The following is a 19,992-nucleotide window of genomic DNA, read 5'->3' on the forward strand; positions in this document are numbered from 1 at the left end:
CAGTTTTAAATGGCCTCCCCTTTATTCTTGGACTGTGGCCCTTGGTTCTGGACTTCCCAATCATTGGGAACATTTTTCCTGCATCTAGACTGTCCAGTCCTTTTATAATACTTAATCTTAAACCGCGAGCAAAATATCAATTTCAAATTCAATACAGTGACTTTAGGACACAGCGGCAGAGTTGCTGCCTCTCAGCGCCAGAGACCCTGGTTCGATCCTGACTACGGGTGCTGTCTGCGCGGAATTTGTACGTTCCCCCTGTGACCACGTGGGTTTTCTCCAGGTGCTCTGGTTTCCTCCCACACTCAAGAACTGCAGGTTTGCAGATTAATTGGCTTCTGTCAAATTGTCCCTAGTGTGCAAGATACCAACGTGGGATAACACAGAACTAGTGTACGGATGATCAATGGCCAGCATGGACTTGGTGGGCCAAAGGGCCTGTTTCCACGGAGTATCTCTAAACTAAAAAAGTTGCCCCTCAGGTCCGTATTAAATCACTCTCCTCTCACCTTAAACCTATAAAAAGTTTGTCGGTTAGTTGACTTTGGTAAAATTGTAAATGGTCGCTAGTGTCCAGGATAATGCTAATGTACGGGGGGTCACTGGTCGGACAGACTCGATGGGCAGAAGGGCCTGTTTCTGCGCTGTATCTCTAAACTAAACTCAACTTGTGATTTGTAGATATGATTCCAAGAGAGTGGTCCAGCAGCTGAGAGCATGTGGCGTACTGGAGACGATTCGGATCAGCGCCCAGAGTTATCCTTCCAGGTAAACACCAGCCTTTGCCATCCAGTCATGACTGTGTGAATCACAAAGCTGTACAGCAGGGAAACCAGCCCTTCAGCCCACCTTGTTCATGCCGACCAGGTGGGCAGGTTGGGCCGGTCCCATTGGCCTACATTTGGCCCACATCCATCAAAACCTTTCTTAACCATATATATATGTCCAAACATCTTTTAAAAGTTCTATAAGGTGACACAGTGGCACAGCGATAGAGTTGCTGCCTTACTGCGGCATAGACCTGGGTTCGATCCTGACTACGGGCGCTGTCTGTACGGAGTTTGTACGTTCTCCCTGTGACCACGTGATTTTTCTCCGGTGCTCCAGTTTCCTCCCACACTCCAATGATGGACTGGTTCGTAGGTTAATTGGCTTTGGTAAAGTAGTAAAATTGTCCTTGTTGCGTAGGATAGTGCTAATTAATGCACGAGGTGATTGCTGGTTGGCGTGGGCTAAAGGGCCTGTTTCTACGCTGGTAGACACAAAATGCTGGAGTAACTCAGCGGGTCAGGCAGCATCTCGGGAGAGAAGGAATGGCTGACGTTTTGGGTCGAGACCTGAAACGTCACCCATTCCTTCTCTCCCGAGATGCTGCCTGACCCGCTGAGTTACTCCAGCATTTTGTGTCTACCTTCGATTTAAACCAGCATCTGCAGTTTTTTTTTCTTACTGTTTCTACGCTCTATCTCTAAAGTCTAAAGCTTCCTCTGCCAGCTCGTTCTAGATACAGACAAACCTCTGGGTGGAAAAGACTGCCCCATGAGGCCCCTCTTAAATCTCTCCTCTTAAGCCTACGTCCTCTACTTTTTAAATTCTCTACCCTGGGGGGAACAAGTGAAGTTGTGCAAAACATAAATATAAATATTTCGTTTTCAGATGGACATACTTTGAGTTCTTCAGCCGTTATGGTATTTTGATGTCGCAACACGATTTGGCAATAAAGGACAAAAAACAGATTTGCAAAGAGGTCTTGCAACGTTTAATTCAGGTCGGTATGCAAAGGATACGCGGTTAAAACACTGTCGTCCAACTTATTATTAACCCTCGTCAGTGGCAACACTTTTTTTCTCAACTGATCACAGTTCTGATACTTGCCCCATTCAGACCAACATGTGATGTCTGATGCTGTGGAAAGACATGCAGGTGCAATTGTTGGGCCTTAAGAATTTAGTCCTGATGTGTAGAGACGGGGTGCAAAAATGTGATCACATAGTTCTAGCGTGAATTGGCAAACAATGGTCAGCATGGACCCGAAGATAGACACAAAATGCTGAGGTAACTCAATGGGACAGGTAGCATCTCTGGATAGAAGGAATAGGTGATGTTCCGGGACGGGAAAAGTCACCCATCCCTTCTCTCCAGAGATGCAGCCTGTCCCGCAGTCACTCCAGCATTTTGTGTCTACCTTTAGTGTAAGCCAGCATCTGCAGTTCCTTTTGCCAGCTTGGACTCAATGGGCAGAAAGGCCTGTTTCCATGCTGTATCTTTCAATTCAATTCAATTTTGTGCTCTGCACACCAAGCATATTGGATTTAAGTCTTGCTATTTTATTTTAGTGAATGATAATTATTTTGTTCCTTGCAGGATTCAAACCAATTTCACTTTGGTAAAACAAAGATTTTCTTCCGAGCAGGGCAGGTGGCCTATTTGGAAAAACTACGCGCAGATAGACTTAGGGCAGCTTCGGTCACCATTCAGAAAAATCTACGCTGCTGGATTCAACGGAAAAAGTTCCTCACACTCAAACAAGCTACTATTATCATCCAGCAGTATGTTCGTGGGCAGCGTACCATACGGTAGGTATCACAAAATGGTGGAGTAACTCAGCGGGTCAGGCAGCATCTAGGAGAGAGGGAATGGGTGACGTTTCGGGTCGAGACCCTTCTTCAGACATACCTTAGGATCACTGCCCGCTAACATGAATTTATTGCTTGCTTTATAAAACTATTGCAAAATTTAATAAAACTATTTTAATAGGAGAATATGTAGAATTATAATATAGAAACATAGAAAGTATAGTAGGTGCAGGAGGAGGCCATTCGGCCCTTCGAGCCAGCACCGTCATGCAATGTGATCATGACTGATCATCCAAAGTCATTATCCCGTTCCTGCTTTTTCCCCATATTCCTTGATTCTGTTAGCACTTAGAGCTATATCTAACTCCCTCTCTTGAAAAAACAGGGATAGAGAGGGTTAACATAGAAACATAGAAAATAGGTGTAGGAGGAGGCCATTCGGCCCTTCGAGCCAGCACTGCCATTCATTGACGTACAGGTATGTAGGTTAATTGGCTGGGTAAATGTAAAAATTGTCCCTAGTGGGTGTAGGATAGTGTTAATGTACGGGGATCGCTGGGCAGCACGGACTTGGTGGGCCAAAAAGGCCTGTTTCCGGCTGTATATATATGATATGATATGATATGATTGTGATCATGGCTGATCATCCACAATCAGTAACCCATGCCTGCCTTCTCCCCATACCCCTTGATGCCGCTAGCCCGTAGAGCTCTATCTAACTCTCTTTTAAATTCATCCAGTGAATTGGCCTCCACTATCTTCTGTGGCAGAGAATTTCACAAATTCACAGCTCTCTGGGTGAAAAAGCTTTTTCTCATCTCAATTTTAAATGGCCTCCCCTTTATTCTTAGACTGTGCCCCCTGGTTCTGGACTTCCCCAACATTGGGAACATTTTTTCTGCATCTAGCTTGTCCAGTCCTTTTATAATTTTATATGTTTCTATAAGATCCCCTCTCATCCTTCTAAATTCCAGTGAATACAAGCCCAGTCTTTCCAATCTTTCCTCATACTGTATGATAGTCCCGCCATCCCAGGGATTAACCTCGTTGTTGAAGTTACTAATGCTGACCTATTTATTCACTTCACACATGAGAACATTTAGGATAATCTTACTGCTGAATTTAAATTTTAAGGTTTAACTTTAAAAAACTTTGAAAGATTTTCAGGGCAATTCTACATCAGAGATGGACGCAAAGTGCTGGAGTAACTCAGCGGGTCAGGCAGCATCTATGGAGAAAATGGATGGGTGACGTTTCGGGACTGAAATCTGAAGAAAGATCCAGACCCGAAACGTCACCTATCCATTTTCGCCAGAGATGCTGCCTGACCCGCTGAGTTACTCCGGCACTTTATGCCATTCTTTGGCATAAACCAGCATCTGCAATTCCTTCTTATTCCAATTGTACTTCAGAGTTTGAGATGTAAGAAAATAACTGCAGATGCTGGTACAAATCGAAGGTATTTATTCACAAAATGCTGGAGTAACTCAGCATGTCAGGCAGCATCTCGGGAGAGAAGGAATGGGTGACGTTTCGGGTCCGAAACGTCACCCATTCCTTCTCTCCTGAGATGCTGTCTGACATGCTGAGTTACTCCAGCATTTTGTGAATAAATACCAGAGTTTGAGATGATAAGTGAGTGCACACACCTCTAGTGTAGCAATGGCATGAAAGGCAACTCAAATCATTTTAAAGAGTTTATTTTCTATGGATTTTGGGGCATTAGTGATGTGAAGTGGGGATAGACCTGCCTCCTTCTCTGATACGATGCATCAATCCTTTGGAAATATTTTTTTGGTTGTTACATAATTTTAAGTGGGAAAATATGACTATTAATAATCCCTATGGATTCCAATATCTATTTGTCTTATAGACAATAGGTGCAGGAGGAGGCCATTCGGCCCTTCGAGCCAGCACTGCCATTCAATGTGATCATGGCTGATCATTCTCAATCAGTACCCCATTCCTGCCTTCTCCCCATACCCCCTGACTCCGCTATCCTTAAGAGCTCTATCTAGCTCTCTCTTGAATGCATTCAGAGAATTGGCCTCCACTGCCTTCTGAGGCAGCAAATTCCACAGATTCACAACTCTCTGACTGAAAACGTTTTTCCTCTTGGATATTAATACACAAATACTGTGGAAGATCACATTATGTTTTGGAGTCAAGGAGCTTTATGGAGACAGGCCCTTCGGCCCACCTTGTCCATGCTGACCCATTTGCCTTCATTTGGCCCAAAATGCTCCAAACCCTTCCTATCCTTATCTCTATCCAAATGTCTTTCAAAAGCTGTAGCTGTATCCATTTCTCTAGCTGCCTCTGGATTATGTTGTCTTACTCCCCTTTGTGACCCCACTGTGGATATTTGTGGATATTTCTAAGGTAAAATCAGTCAGTCTAGTTTATTGTCACGTGTACCGAGGTACAGTGAAAAGCTTTTGTTGCGAGCTATCCAGCCAGCAGAAAGACAATACATGATTACAATCGAGCCATTTTCAGTGTATCGATAGATAGATACATGATAAGGGAATAACGTTTAGTGCAAGGTAAAGCCAGCTAAGTCCGATCAAGGATAGTCTGAGGGTCACCAATGAGGTGGATAGTAGTTCGGCACTGCTCTCGGGTTGTGGTAGGATGGTTCAGTTGCCTGATAACAGCTGGGACGAAACTCTCCCTGAATCTGGAGGTGTGCGTTTTCACACCTCCAGAGATGGAAAGATTCTTGATTAGTGCGTGTGTCAGAGGTTATGGGGAGAAGGTAGGAGATTGGGGTTAGGAGGAGAGATAGATAGGCCATGATTGAATGGCGGAGTAGACTCGATGGGCCGAACGGCCTAATTCTGCTCCTATCACTTATTACCTTGCATTTTATTCCCCGTGAAGGATAGACGTTAACAATTTATTTGCTCTGCTGTGGTCTTCATCTCGTGGATTAAGATGCAGTTGTGCGTGGTGAACCTGAGGCAGCCGCGGCTAATGAGGGGGTGCGTTTGTTTAATTGAAGGCATGTGTTGACGGCCACGACCCTGAAGCAAGCGTGGGCGGCCGGCATCATCCAGAAGCATTGGCGGGGCTGCTTGGCGCGGCGGCTCTACCGGCTGGTCATGGTGGCCACCGTGGTGATCCAGTCCCACACCCGCGGCTGGCTGGCCCGGAGACGCTACAAGAAGGTAAGACCAGAGCCAGCTGCTGAGCAACCCGCTCAACTCCAACATGAGAGCGTTGGTCTGCCGCTTGTCCTTGTCCGTGGAGCTGCTGTGGAGATGGTCGATAGCTTCATGCTCCTAGGCGTCCATGTCACCAGCAACCTAGAAAGGACACAAGGTGATGGAGTAACTCAACAGGTCAGACAGCGTCTCTGGAGAACATGGATAGGTGACGTTCGGGGTCGGGACCCTTCTTCAGACCAGCAACCTAATCTGAGCCATTCACGCTGGGGCGGTGATCAGCAAAGCGCATTTTCTGAGGCTTCTGAGTAGATCTGGCATGTCCAAGTAGGACTTTCACGAGTGGTGGTAGAGCTAATGCCTCGCAGCGCCAGAGACCCGGGTTTGATCCTGACTGCGGAGTTCTCCCCTGGGGCTTGCGTGGGTTTTCTCTGAGATTTTCGTTGTCCTCCCACAGTCCAAAGAAGTACAGGTTTGTAGGTTAATTGGCCCTAGTGTGTGCAGGGTAGTGTAAACGTGCGGGCATCACTGGTCGTTGAGGACTCTGTGGGCCAAAGGGCCTGTTGCTGCACTGTATCTCGAAACTAAACTAAACCTGCAGATGCACTATCGAAAGTATTTGAATCTCAACCTGACATGGCAACAGCTCTGCGCTTGTCCACCTGAACCTGCCGAAAGTGGTGAACACAGTAGGGTTGCCAACTTCCTCACTCCCAAATACAGGACAAAGGGTGACGTCACCCGGCCAGAGGCCACGTGCTCCCGCTCCACCAATGGCGGCCGCCCGGCACGGGAGCGCGTGGCCGATGGCTGGGTGAGGTCACGTGGGGCCCGGGGCGGTGACGTCACCTTTTGTCCCTTATTTGGGAGTGTGGAAGTTGGCAACCCTACTAATACGGGACAAGGGTGGTCCCGTACGGGACAAACAAGTTCAGCCCAAAATACGGGATGTCCCGGCTAACACGGGACAGTTGGCAACCCTAGAACGTAGCCCATTGCTGCTTTTCTCCAGCATTTTGTTTTAATGTGAGAATCCACAAAATAGATGTTATTTTCTCAACTGCTGATGCAGGACACCATGGAAGGTAGTCTTAACTTTGTTCAATATTTGTTACAGATGGTGAAGGACCAGAAAGCGTTAATAATTCAAAAGCATGTCCGTGCCTGGCTGGTACGGCGCCGGTACCAGAGTATACGCAGATTTGTTTTGAACATCCAGCTCACGTTTCGTGTGAAACAACTCCACAGGAAACTGGACGAGCAGGTGGGTTTCATGTTTACCAGCCGGCTGGAAGGATACACACAGACATTGCGTGTTCATAAGTTGGAGGCCATTCGGCCCATCGAGTCTACTCCGCCATTCAATCATGGCCGATCTACCTTTCCCCTCTCAACCCCATTCTCCTGCCTTCTCCCCATAACCCCTGACACCCGCACTAATCAAGAATCTGTCAAGCTCCACCTTAAAATAAAAAAAACAATGACGTGGCCTCCACAGCCGTCTGCAGCAATGAATTCCACAGATTCACCACCCTCTGACTAAAGAAATTCCTCCTCAACTCCTTTCTTAAGATATATGTCCTTTTATTCTGTGGCCATGGCCTCTAGTCCTGGACTCTCCCACTAGTGGAAACATCCTCTCCACATCCACTCTATCCACAGTAGCCTTAATATAAATCCAGTTTCAAAATACATATAGGGTATAGACCTCCCAGTCTCTATGTAATTATAGATAAAAGGTTAAATGGGGGGGATGTATGTAATGGGGTGCCCAGAACCGCAAACAATACTCCAAATGCAGCCCAACCAACAACCTTTAAAGCTGCATCATGACATCCTGACTCTTGTGCTCAATGCCCTGGCCAATGAAGGTGGCTTTCTTCACCACTCTATCTACTTGTGTTGTGTTGCTTTGGTGGTTCAGGGAAAAGGTCTGTGTTGCAACTGCTAAAGACTCCATGACAGGAGTTCTTCCCAGAAGGCAGTCTGTGGACTCCCAGAGGCAGGAGTCATGCAGCGTTGATGGTTTCATGGGGCACCCTGAAAATGCGTCCATAGTAGGCCTAGAGTCTTACAACGTGGAAACAGGCTCTTCGGCCTAACTTGGCCACACCGACCAACATGTCCCATATACACTAGTCTCACCTGCCTGCATTTAGCCCATATCCCTCTAAAGCCTTCCTATACATATTCCTGTCTAAATGTTTCTTAAATATTGTAATTGCACCTGTCTCAACTAACTGTTCTGGCTGCTCGTTCCATACACCTACCACCCTATGTGTGGAAAAAGTTACCCCTCCGATTCCTATTAAATCTTTCCAGTCTCACCTTAAACTTATGTCTTCTGGTTCTCAACTCCCTTACTCTGGGCAAGAGACTCTGTGCACCTATCCGATCTGTTCCTCTTATGATTTTGATCACCCCTCATCTATGCAGAGGCTCTTGGCTTTTCAAGGAGAATCTGGAGTGGTTTGATGAGATTGACGGGGGGGTTAGGAAACTGGAGCACCCAGATGGAATCCATGCCGTCACTGGCCGAATGTACAACCTCCACACAGACAGCAGCCAAGGTCAGGATTCAATCCGGGTCTCTGCTACTGAGAGGCAGCAGCTCTACCAGCTGCGACCACTGTGCCACCTCAAATCTCTGAGATCCGCCTTCACGGGAACCTGAGGGGCAGCTTTTGCACGCAGAGGGTGGTGAGCTTGTGGAACGAGCTGCCAGAGGAGGTAGTTGCGGCAGGTACAAGAACAACATCTGAAAGACATTTTGACAGGTACGCGGATAAGAAAAGTTTCGAGGGATATATGGGCCAAATGCAGGCAAACGGGACTAGCTTAGATGGGTCTTCATGGGCGAGTTTAGCCTGTTTCCATGCTGTTGCAGAATGATGCTAGTAATTTTTCAGAAATGTTGACGAGCAGGTTTGTGATATGTTTCTATCTATCTCAGTTACGTCTAGGTCAGAATTATTTTGTGATTCATGAGCAAATATCAGGAAAAATTATTCTGGAATGTTCCGTGAAGCCAGTTACGTCTCAAAATAGTACGCCCGAGTTTATTTGCACAAGTTTAAAATGATTTGGATGCAATCTTTTCAACAACGGAGCGGTTTTGACTCCTCCGTGTCTTGGGTGATGCATGGTGAATATTTAATTTGTTTTGGTAAAATAACCGTTGAATATTTGTGAATCTGTGTGTGGTGTCTGGTGCCAGGGCAAAGAGAACAAAGGCTTGCTGGAACGTTTGACTTCCATATCCACACTTCACTCGACCGATGTGGGCAAGTTTCGCAAAGTTGAGGAAGAGTTGAAAAAAACGATGACGCAAAAGAAATTCATCGAAGACCAAATGAAGAAAAGCAAGTCACAAACAGAGCAGGTAATTCTTTTTATGGAACAACACAGAATCCTATTCAAGTGGATTAACTTACTGTTGCCAAGGGGATGCATGCGGAAGAATTTAACTTTCCATTTTCTATAAAGTTACTGCCAGGTCAACTTTATACTTTATTTTTTTTTAGTTTAGAAGCAGAGCATAGAAACAGGCCCTTCGGCCCACCGACCGATGATCCTCGCACATTAACACTATCTTACACGCACTAGGGACAATTTTACATTTACACCAAGCCAACAAACCTGTACGTCTTTGGAGTGTGGGAGGAAACCAGAGATCACGGAGAAAACCCATGCAGGTCACAGGGAGAACGTACAAACTCCGTACAGACAGCACCCGTAGTTCCGATTGAACCCGGATCTCTGGCGCTGTAAGGCAGTAGCTCTACCGCTGCACCATCGTGCAGCCCTTCGAAGAAGGACCTCAACCCGAAACGTCACCTGTCCGTTCCCTCCACAGACGCTGCCTGACCCGCTGAGTTCCTCCAGCTCTAGATTACAGCATCTGCCGTTCCTTGTGCCTCTATCTTAATTCTTCCTTTTATTTTTAAATTCTCGCAGGTACTGTCAGAGCTTCGAAAGGAAACGTTAACACTGCGGGGCCAAAATGAGAAGTTGAAGAAGCAACACCAAGAACAGACCCAAGAAATGAAAGGTACGGTTTCTCTCTGCAGAAGTAGATTTTGATGTTAGCGCCCAAGTATTAACGGTGCCAGGTGTTAGCTCTGTCAGGAACTGTTGGATGACATGTCTGTCTTTGGGCATGAAGAAAAACAGTGGTAATCTCCCCCAACGGGGGGCACGGTGGCACAGGGGGTAGAGTTGCTGCCTTACAGCGCCAGGGTCCCAGGTTCAATCCTGACTACGGGTGCTCGCTGTACGGAGTTTGTACGTTCTCCCCGTGACCTGTGTGGGTTTTCTTCGGGATCTCTGGTTTCCTCCCACACTCCAAAGACATACAGGTTTTGTAGGTTAATTGGCTTGGGTAAAATTGTAAATTGTCCCTAATGTGTGTAGGGTAGTGTTATTGTTTGAGGATCGCTGGTCGGTACGGACTCGGTGGGCCAAAGGGCCTGTTTCCGCGCTGTATCTCTAAAATAAAATAAAATAAATGAAAGGGTGTTTAAAGCATGTATAAAGGGTGTATACCTGCACTTAGATACCAACCATTTTTGAACGTCACCTTTGACAGTGCAGTTAGCGCGACCAAGGAGAGTTAGTTTGGATTCTGGAGGAGATCTTGAAGCGAGACCTTCATCAAGAATCTACTCTCAGAAGAGAAAACGGAAGCAAATCAGTGCACCCATTTTGATCAAGTCCCTGCTGGAACAATGAATCCTCAATGTTGTTGACACTGATGATTGGAGCCGAGCCGATGGGCCTGTCTGTTTCGATAACCACTGCACAATGCGTATTTGATCATTTCTGTTTATTTACAGTAAAAGTGGATCAAATTACACAGATGCATCTTGGCAATTTGGAAAGGGAAGAGCATCAAAGAAGGTACATCATATCGGTAGAAACAAGGAACTACAGATGCTGGTTTACAAGAATAGACACAAAGTGCAGCCAACAAGATATCAACAGAACAACAGTTTAAACGCTACAAACCAATCATAGCAATGTTTTACACTTTAAAAAAAATAAAAAAATTATCAGAATTATAATTTGAAAAGACAAGCAAACATTGGACCAAGGAAAGTTATACTTGACAAAAGGTTAGGTTGAAAAAAGTGGACCTTAAGGAGAATTTCAAAGAAAGTTGAGGTTCTTAAAGATTTGGTGATGGAAATAAGCGGCATTTGCAACAGCGATATCTTCGTTCACACATTATTGTATTATTAATTATAATATATTTACCTGTGTGTTATTGCATTTACGGGCCTGTAATGGGATACATGGCCTCATTTTGCAACTATTGGGTCTAGGTTTATTATTGTCACTTGTACCAAGATACAGTGAAAAGCTTTGTTTTGCAATGCATCCAATCAAATATAATAACGCTATACAAAAAAACATCCAAGGAAAACTTAGAGCAAGACTTAGAGCAAAGGGGAAGGTAGTTCTCAGCATTGTACAGGTAGAAAAGAGAATTAGCAGAGTTGAACGATTGTATCAGATGAGAGCAGATCCTCCTCTGGGAACAGCTAGTTGATTCACCACACTCCAGCACCATCTTGTCCTTGCTGAGGCATTTGAACGCTGCACAACACTACCCTCAGCCTCCGCAACCATGATCTCCTATGGAGAAAAAAAACCGCAAAGCTCTGGATTAACTCAATGGATCAATGGCATCATCCCTAGAGAACATGCATAGGTGACGTTTCAGGTTGGGACACTTCACCAGTCTGAAGAAGGCCCAAACCCAAAACATCACTAAATCATGGGTAGACACAAAATGCTGGAGTAACTCAGCGGGTCAAGCAGCATCTCGGGAGAGAAGGACTGGGTGACGTTTCGGGTTCTTCAGACTGATGTCAAGGGAGGGGGCGGGACAATGATAGAATGTAGTCGGAGACAGTGAGACAAGTGAGAGAGAATTAAACCAGCATCTGCTAGTTTTTTTCCCCTACGTCACTGAATCATGTTCTCCCGGGATGCCACATGACCAGCTGAGTTACTCCTGCACTTTGTGTCTTTTTTTGTAAACCAGCATGTGCAGTTCATTGTTTATACATGATCTATTATGGACTTTTTTTTTGTTACACTATGGGCTCCAGTTTTGCATTATTATGGCCTGGTTACCGAATATGGCTGACTATTAATTTATTGTATTCTTGATTATTAAATATTTGTGTGTTATTGGAGTTTTGGGCTACTTATGCTGCAGCAAGTTAGAATTTCACTGTTCTGTGGCAAGTACAAAGGACAATTAAACACTCTTGACTCACTTCACTTGACTATTGTAACTTTCAATGATCTACAATGTACACCAGTAAGAGATATCTGTATAGGAAGGAACTGCAGATGCTGGTTTACACTGAAGATAGACACAAAATGCTGGAGTAACTCAGCGGGACAGGCAGCATCGCTGGAGAGAAGGAACGGGTGGCGTTTCGCTCGAGACCCTTCTTCAGACTGAGGAAGGGTCTCCACCCGAAACGTCGCCCGTTCCTTCTCTCCAGAGATGCTGCCCGTCCCGCTGAGTTACTCCAGCATTTTGCGTCTATAATTACACGAGAAAGAGATTTGCTGACAGCTGTGGACAATGCTATTTTCAGGCTAATCTCGCTCTTTCCTGCTCTGTTCCCTTTAGGAAATCAGAGAACAATTTTCAGATCCAGACGGAGGACTATGAGAATCAAATTGGGGCGCTGAACGATGAAGTGAAGCACCTGCGAGAGGAAAGAACACAACTGCAGGAACAGGTCCACGATGAGTATCTGGCAAATGAGGATCTGCGGAAGGAACTGGCACAACTGACTAATGAAGCGCTGGTATGTACAACAGGACAATAGACAATAGGTGCAGGAGTAGGCCATTCGGCCCATTGAGCCAGCACCACCATTCAATGTGATCATGGCAGATCATTCTCAATCAGTACCCCGTTCCTGCCTTCTCCCCGTACCCCCTGACTCCGTTATCCTTAAGAGCTCTATCTAGCTCTCTCTTGAATGCATTCAGAGAATTGGCCTCCACTGCCTTCTGAGACAGTGAATTCCACAGATTTACAACTCTCTGACTGAAAAAGTTTTTCCTCATCTCCGTTCTAAATGGCCTACCCCTTATTCTTAAACTGTAGCGGCCTGGTAGCGGCCGCCATTGGTGGAGCAGGAGCACGTGGCCGCTGGCTGGGTGAGGTCACGTGGGGCGCGGGGCGGTGACGTCACCCTTTGTCCCGTATTCGGGAGTGAGGAAGTTGGCAACCCTAACCTGGTGATGACTGACCATCAGATCTGTACACGAATTAACAGGTGACTCATCCAATCCACAGATAATCCCAAAACTGAAAGGGGATATCACGACACTTGAACTGACGAAACAAGGTCTAGAAATGTGCCTGCAAAATCAAAGGAAAGAAATGAGAGGTAACACTGGTTTAAGTCCCCTTATGAATGAGCACAGTGCATGCTGACTATTCAAAGAAAATATTGTTGTGAATGTTCAATCTTACAAAGTGGACTTTTGACCAGTTATTTCTTTGCAAGTGCCACTCATTAGCTTGCTTGCAAAAACAAAGCTTTCTCACTATATCTCGGTACAAGTGGCAATAATGAACTTCAAGCCTGATGTCCATGCTGTGATTCTCCCTGGGGAATGACCGAGGTTGAAGTTGTGCTGATTGTACTGTGGTATTTGATTCTAAATCGTCAGCAAAATTGCAAATGTGACGTGCAGCACGCGATATTATAAGCCTTTGCAAACGTAAAATCGTACAATTATCATGGGCGTATCGGTAGAGTTGCTGCCTGACTACCTGTGCTGCATGTATGGGATTTGAACGTTCTCCCCGTAACCTGCGTGGGTTCTCTCCGGGCGCTCCGGTTTCCTCGCACTCTCCAAAGACGTGCAGGTTTGTAGGTTAATTGGCTTTGGAAAAATTGTAAATTGTCTCTAGTGTGCGTGGGGTAGTGCGAGTGTGCCGGGATCGCTGGTCGGCGAGGACTCGGTGGGCCGATGAGCCCTTTTCCGCGCTGTGTCTCTGAACCAAATCTTGCTGTTTTTCACAGAAAAAGTGGAAGAGATCACGCATCAACTCCTCAGCGGCCTTGAGGGTGAAGAGTTACGAAAGAGGTATACAGTTTCATCAAGACGCACGGGACCGCGGATGCTGGAATCTTTGAGCAAAACAGTGTGTGGGCGGCCCAGTGGCGTAGCTGGTAGACCTTCTGCCTCACAGCATCTGGCCTCGGGTGCTGTCTGCGTGGAGTTTGCACGCTCTTCCTGCGACCGTGTGGGTTTCCTCCGGGTGCTCCAGCTTCCCAAAGACACGCGTGTTTGTGGGTTTATTGGCCCTCTGTAAATTGCCACTGATGTTTAGGGAATGGATGAGAAACTGGGATAGAATGGAAATAGGGTGAATGGGTAATCGATGGTTGGCATGGGCCTGATGGGCTGAAGGGACTGTGTCCATGCTGTTTCACCAAACCAAAGGTAGACACAAAGTGCTGGAGTAACTCAGCGGGTCAGTCAGCACCGCTGGAGAGAAGGAACTAAACCAAGCCGAGGGCTGGAGTAACTTTGCAGGTCAGGCAGCGTCTGTGGAGGGAGTGGACAGAGAGTCTGGGTTGATATAACCAGTCTGAAGAAGGAACATGACCTGAAATGTCCCTCCACTGATTAATGCAATTTAAATGAACTGCAGATGCCGGTTTATACCAGAGGTCGACACAAAGTGCTGGAGTAACTCAGCGGGTCAGGCAGCATCTCTGGAGAAAATGGATAGGTGGCATTTCGGGGCGGAACCCTTCTTCAGTGATTGTGGGGGGGGGGAGGGGGAGAATATTCATTACGTACATTGATGCTGCCTGGCTCGCTCGGGTACTCCAGCACTTTGTGTTTTGCTATAAATTGTCATGCTTCGATTTAGCAGAAATAATACTTGCGTCACTCAAGAGGTGTGTTGCTCTGGGAACTGACAGAGGTGATGTTTGTGCGAAACGATGTTTTATTTCAATATGCAATGAAGTAAAACCTGGACTCGCACCAACGAAATTAGTGAGAGAACAGCACGTCAGTTTTGAATCATCGGCTCAGACTGTGGGCGTGTACCATCTGCTGCAGTTCATAACCAAACTGCAGCTAATACACCAAAATGACTTGTTGGCAAGACCACCTGGTAAGGTGACATCCAAATATTCTCAAATGTCACTCACTGAAGCTCCTTTCAGTCACTATCACATCTTTGGGTATGTGTGATATGAATAAACAAACGAGGTTTAAACTTTATGTAGGAAGGAACTGCAGACGCTGGTTTACACTGAAGATAGACACAAAACGCTGGAGTAACTCAGCGGGTCAGGCAGCATCTCTGGAGAGAAGGAATGGGTGACGTTTTGGGTCAAGACCCTTCTTCGGACTGATAGTTAAACTTTGATGTCTTATGTGCCAAAGATGTTGTATTCGGTTGGATTGCAATAAACTCCACCACTATCTTAGAAAATGCTGAAAGCCAATTCAGAACACGAGTGTATTTAGAACATAGAACATACAGCGCAGGAACTAGTCGGTTGGCCCACGATGTCTGCTCTGAACATAATGTCGAGATAAACTAATCCCTTCTGCCTACACGTGATTTATATCCCTCCGTTCCCTGCATATCCATGTGCCTTATCTAAAAGCTTCTTAAATACCACTGTCCCGGTTTGATCCTGACCACGGGTGCTGAGTTTGTACGTTCTCCCTGTGACCACGTGGGCTTTCTCCGGGTGCTCCGGTTTCCTCCCACATTCCAAAGACATACAGGTTTATAGGTTAATTGGCTTCCTGGTCTGTCTTTATTTGGGTAGACAGCGATTATGGTGAAAATTGTAGTATTAAAATGCAATTTATGGAGAAATAAAGTTTTATAAACACTTTAATGAAGAGCCTCTGAAAGGCAAACATAAAAAAGATTTGTTAAAAAAAACCCCCAATAAAATAAGAATTAAGATGACAGCTTAGATTATTAAAGAAGTTTCGGTCTCATTGTGTTGGTTATTATAATCTATTATTAAATGGTTACAGCTGGTTTATAGTAACGTGAATTGAATTCCAGTCCGTATCTGGAATAAGCTGCATGAGGAAGCTATAGAAGTGGACACAATTATGACTTTTAAAAGACATTTGGATAGATATTGCCTTTCTGCTGACTGTTAGCATGCAACAAAAGCTTTTCACTGTACCTCGGTACAAGTGGCAATAAACTAAACCCAACTCAACTCAAGGCAAATGCAGGCAAATAGGACAAGCCCAACATGCCAACTTGGTGGGCATGGACAAGGTGGGCTGAAGGGTCTGTTTCAATGCTGTACAGCTCTGACTATAAGGACGGTACTATCACTAGTCAGACAGTGAGGTAGGAGTCAGATTTGCACTCAAAGAAAACGTTAGAAAACTGTGGTACTTTTCGGAAGAGAGACACAAAAAGCTGGAGTAACTCCTTCAGTCTCGACCCGAAACGTCACCCATTCCTTCTCTCCAGAGATGCTGCCTGACCCGCTGAGTTACTCCAGCTTTTTGTGTCTATCTTTGGTTTAAACCAGCATCTGCAGTTCCTCCTGGCACATGTGGTGTCTTGATTTAAAAAATCATGATTAAATGTGGCAAAATAATTTGTAAAATTCCGTTTAATTGAAGGCTTTCTCCAGAGGATATGGAGCAGCTGAATGAAGATGGGGAGCTCTGGTTTGCCTATGAAGGATTGAAAAGAGCAAGCAGGTAATACAATTAATAGATCCCTTTTTAAGTAGATAATGGTAACGTTACAGAATTATTTATTGGTGTTTCATGCAACGGCAAGGAATTAATATCTGCATATGGCAATAATGTATGTACTTGTGTCTCCCAGAGCAAAGTAAATATTGTGGGAACAGCACACTATTATACCATTGACTCTTCCAAAGTACTTCCAATTATATTAATGTTGATAGAGTGTATGTTAATGGAGAGAGTTAAATCTTCTTGATGCACACTTGTACTGATGTGGCAGTTATCCATTACTTGCTGCGCTTTAAGTAATTAAGTTACCGGGTGGCACGGTGGCGCAGCGGTAGAGTTGCTGCCTTACAGTGAATGCAGCGCCGGAGACCCGGGTTCGATCCCGTCCACGGGCGCCGTCTGTACGGAGTTTGTATGTTCTCCCCGTGACCTGCGTGGATTTTCTCCGAGATCTTCGGTTTCCTCCCACACTCCAAAGACGTACAGGTTTGTAGGTTAATTGGCTTGGTATAAATGTAAAAATTGTCCCCCAGTGGGTATTGGATAGTGTTAATGTGCGGGGATCGCTGGTCGGCGCTGACCCGGTGGGCCGACAGGGCCTGTTTCCGCGCTGTATCTCTAAACTAAACTAAAAACTAAACTCAGCGGATCAGGCAGCACCTCTGAAGAGAAAGAATGGATGACATTTTGGGTCGAGACTCTTCTTCAGACTCAGCTATCAAAATAAACTATCCTTTCCTCTTCTGACCTTGCGCTCTTGATTAATGACTCTTCCAGTGGGGTTTTGTGTCTCGGGCTATTTAACAATTGCCATGGTGTAACTATGTACTGTGGGCCTCCACCTTACGCAGAGTGATGGAGACGCACATACAGTCACAGAAAGAGAACTACGAGAAGGACATCGAGGACCTCAGTTTGAAGATTGAGCATCTGTGTGAGCAGACAACACACCTGCAGCAGAGGTTGCAAGAGGAGAACCAGGCCAATGAGACCGTTCGGCTGGAGATGTCAAGACTGGCCAATGACAACATGGTGCGTCAATTATCTTCTTGGAGTCGTAGAGCTTTGGGTCGAGACCCTTCTTCAGACTAATCCAGAAAGGGCTCTGGAACCAAAGGTGCCGGACAATCGGTGGTAGACCTGCGTGGAAAAAAAATAATAATAATTAACTAAAAGAAAAAGAAAAAAATTGCAGGGAGCGTGAAAGAGAAATTGATTTATAAATTCGAGCACGCGACATAAAACAGCACAGCACAGGACCGTCAGCCCACAGTGTCCGCACTGAACATAATGCCAAGTTAAACTCTGCCTGCACATGGTCCATATCCTCCATTCCCTGCGTACTCATGTGCCTCTCTAAAAAAACATTTTTAACACCGCTATATAACGTTAAAAAGGCTTTTGAATAGAGTCCACCAGCACCCCTGGCAGCGGTCCCAGGCGTTCACCACCCTCTGTGTAAAGAATGAATGTATGAATAACCCGTTAATGTGCTACCCACAAACCGACTCTGTCGGTGTCTCCAGAATATCATTCATGCTGAGCTATTTTCCTTCAGCATTGGCTCATTAATTTCCTTAGTCAGAGGGTGGTGAATCTGTGGAACTCATTGCCGCAGAAGGCTGTGGAGGCCATGGATATTTTTAAGGCAGGGATAGATAGATTCTTGATTAGTACGGGTGTCTGGGGTTATGGGGAGAAGGCAGGGGTTAGGGGGGAGAGATAGGTCAGCCATGATTGAATGGCGGAGTAGACTTAATGCGCCCAATGGCTTAATTCTGCTATCACATGACTTTATGAATAAATGAATAAACGAATAAGTTTATTGGCCAAGTATGTGCATATGCATGACGTTATGATGACACTGAGCTGCAGTACAATCTATGTTGTTGATGGTATTGAATTGATGTTCTTTGGAGTAAACCATTTTTGTGTACATCAGGTTATTCCCGAACTCAAAGTGCAGATCCTAGAGCTACACAAAGAGAAACAAGACATTGAGAGCCACCTGAAGGGGCAGGTTGTGAAAATGAAAGGTGACTATATGTGCCGCGCAGCGTTCATCTCAAGCGCACAACTTAATGTTGTGCTTCGTTGACTTTTTACACTTCAATTAAAGTTTTGCAGTCGTCAAAATCTTTTTTTTTTAATATAAAAAAACCCAAAATCCAGCTTTGCATGTATTAATTACAAATAATTGCAACTTACAGAGAAAATGGACGAAGTTACTGATCAAATGCAAGGCAGTCTTGAAGATGAAGGAGTCCAAAGAAGGTGTGATAAGTCTAATATTAGTGCATTTCATCAGGGCTTACCCTTGTCTTGCATCAATCACTGTGAGTTGCTGCAGATATTCTTTCGACTGAAAGTACCCGAAATTGTGCCATTGCTCAAGATAGGTAGGCACAGAAAACTCAGCGGGGCAGGCAGCATCTCTGGAGAGAAGGAATGGGTGACGTTTCGGGTCGAGACCCTTCTTCAGATTGTACTTGCAAGCTCTCCAGTCATTCCTGCTGAAATGCATGATCAGCGATTTAATTAAAAGCCTCCAGTAGTGCCAAAGCCAATCTTCAAAGATGCCACTGCTCGTTCTTTGTGTAAAAAAAAATAGAAATTTCTGAGCGGATTCCAAGAAATCTTTTGTAAAATCTAAATTGAATAGCTGTTGTATATATTCTCCACGTATGACTTATAAACTAGTGCAATTAAGAGCCTTTTTCTACTTCTGGAAGGGTAATTATGTAATGAGATATGATTTATGATGCTTGTTCCTTGCCAATAACTCACAAGAGACAATGCCAAGTATAAAAACACAGAGAGATTCAGTGGTATTTTTAACTTCCGTTTAACTCAATTTTCATGATGAATAGTTTCACTTATTTTATAACTGAAATCAGCCCCAAATATTAATTATTCTGTTTGTATCCTTATTTATAACAACACTAGGAAGTCCCAGAACACCAAAATCATTTGCTATTTAAATCGAATAGCCAATTCCCCAGCTTCCGTGTCTAATGAAAATATCAGCGTTGTTAATTCTCTGCAGCGCAGTAACAAATGTTGTTCTCAATTTGTCAACAATATATAGATTGTTAGAGTCTGAGAAAGATAACTGTGCAAAGGAGAATGTGGAATTGGTTACAAAATTCAGACAACTTCAGAATGAGAATTACCAGCTGCTGAATCGTACAAAAACCGATAGCACAACCAGCAGCAAGATGCAGAATGAAGCATCGCAGTTAACCATGGAAAACTCGGTGAGTTTTTGGCGAATTGGGTGCGTTGTGGATGTTGGTGGAAAACTTGAAAAAACTTTTTTTGCACGGCAGTCTAAGAAGAAGAACGAACCAACATGGTCTGAATTCCAAACATTAAAACATAAGGTGCTGGAGTTACTCAGCATAATGTTGGCCCTGGCACCCTGCCATTGCTCGAGGGCATTGAAACAGTACTCACCACATCCACTGGTAAACTATGTCCTGTTTATACCGCGG

The 19,992-nt window shown here is 45.0% G+C and overlaps 1 protein-coding gene across 1 annotated transcript in view; it reads left to right on the forward strand.

The window, feature by feature from the left end:
• The window catches only part of myo5c (myosin VC), a 60,997-nt gene that overhangs the window by 28,176 nt on the left and 12,829 nt on the right, over positions 1-19,992 (forward strand). The window contains exons 17-32 of the mRNA XM_078427171.1: positions 682-768; positions 1,657-1,768; positions 2,365-2,576; positions 5,581-5,746; positions 6,861-7,007; positions 8,961-9,125; positions 9,701-9,794; positions 10,579-10,642; positions 12,396-12,576; positions 13,074-13,167; positions 13,810-13,873; positions 16,418-16,498; positions 17,350-17,530; positions 18,441-18,534; positions 18,709-18,772; positions 19,587-19,755. Coding sequence (XP_078283297.1) covers positions 682-768; positions 1,657-1,768; positions 2,365-2,576; positions 5,581-5,746; positions 6,861-7,007; positions 8,961-9,125; positions 9,701-9,794; positions 10,579-10,642; positions 12,396-12,576; positions 13,074-13,167; positions 13,810-13,873; positions 16,418-16,498; positions 17,350-17,530; positions 18,441-18,534; positions 18,709-18,772; positions 19,587-19,755 — 1,975 coding nt within the window. The remainder of the gene's footprint in view (positions 1-681; positions 769-1,656; positions 1,769-2,364; positions 2,577-5,580; positions 5,747-6,860; positions 7,008-8,960; positions 9,126-9,700; positions 9,795-10,578; positions 10,643-12,395; positions 12,577-13,073; positions 13,168-13,809; positions 13,874-16,417; positions 16,499-17,349; positions 17,531-18,440; positions 18,535-18,708; positions 18,773-19,586; positions 19,756-19,992) is intronic.

Source organism: Rhinoraja longicauda, chromosome 33 (assembly GCF_053455715.1).
Source record: "Rhinoraja longicauda isolate Sanriku21f chromosome 33, sRhiLon1.1, whole genome shotgun sequence".
Taxonomy (NCBI): domain Eukaryota; kingdom Metazoa; phylum Chordata; class Chondrichthyes; order Rajiformes; family Arhynchobatidae; genus Rhinoraja; species Rhinoraja longicauda.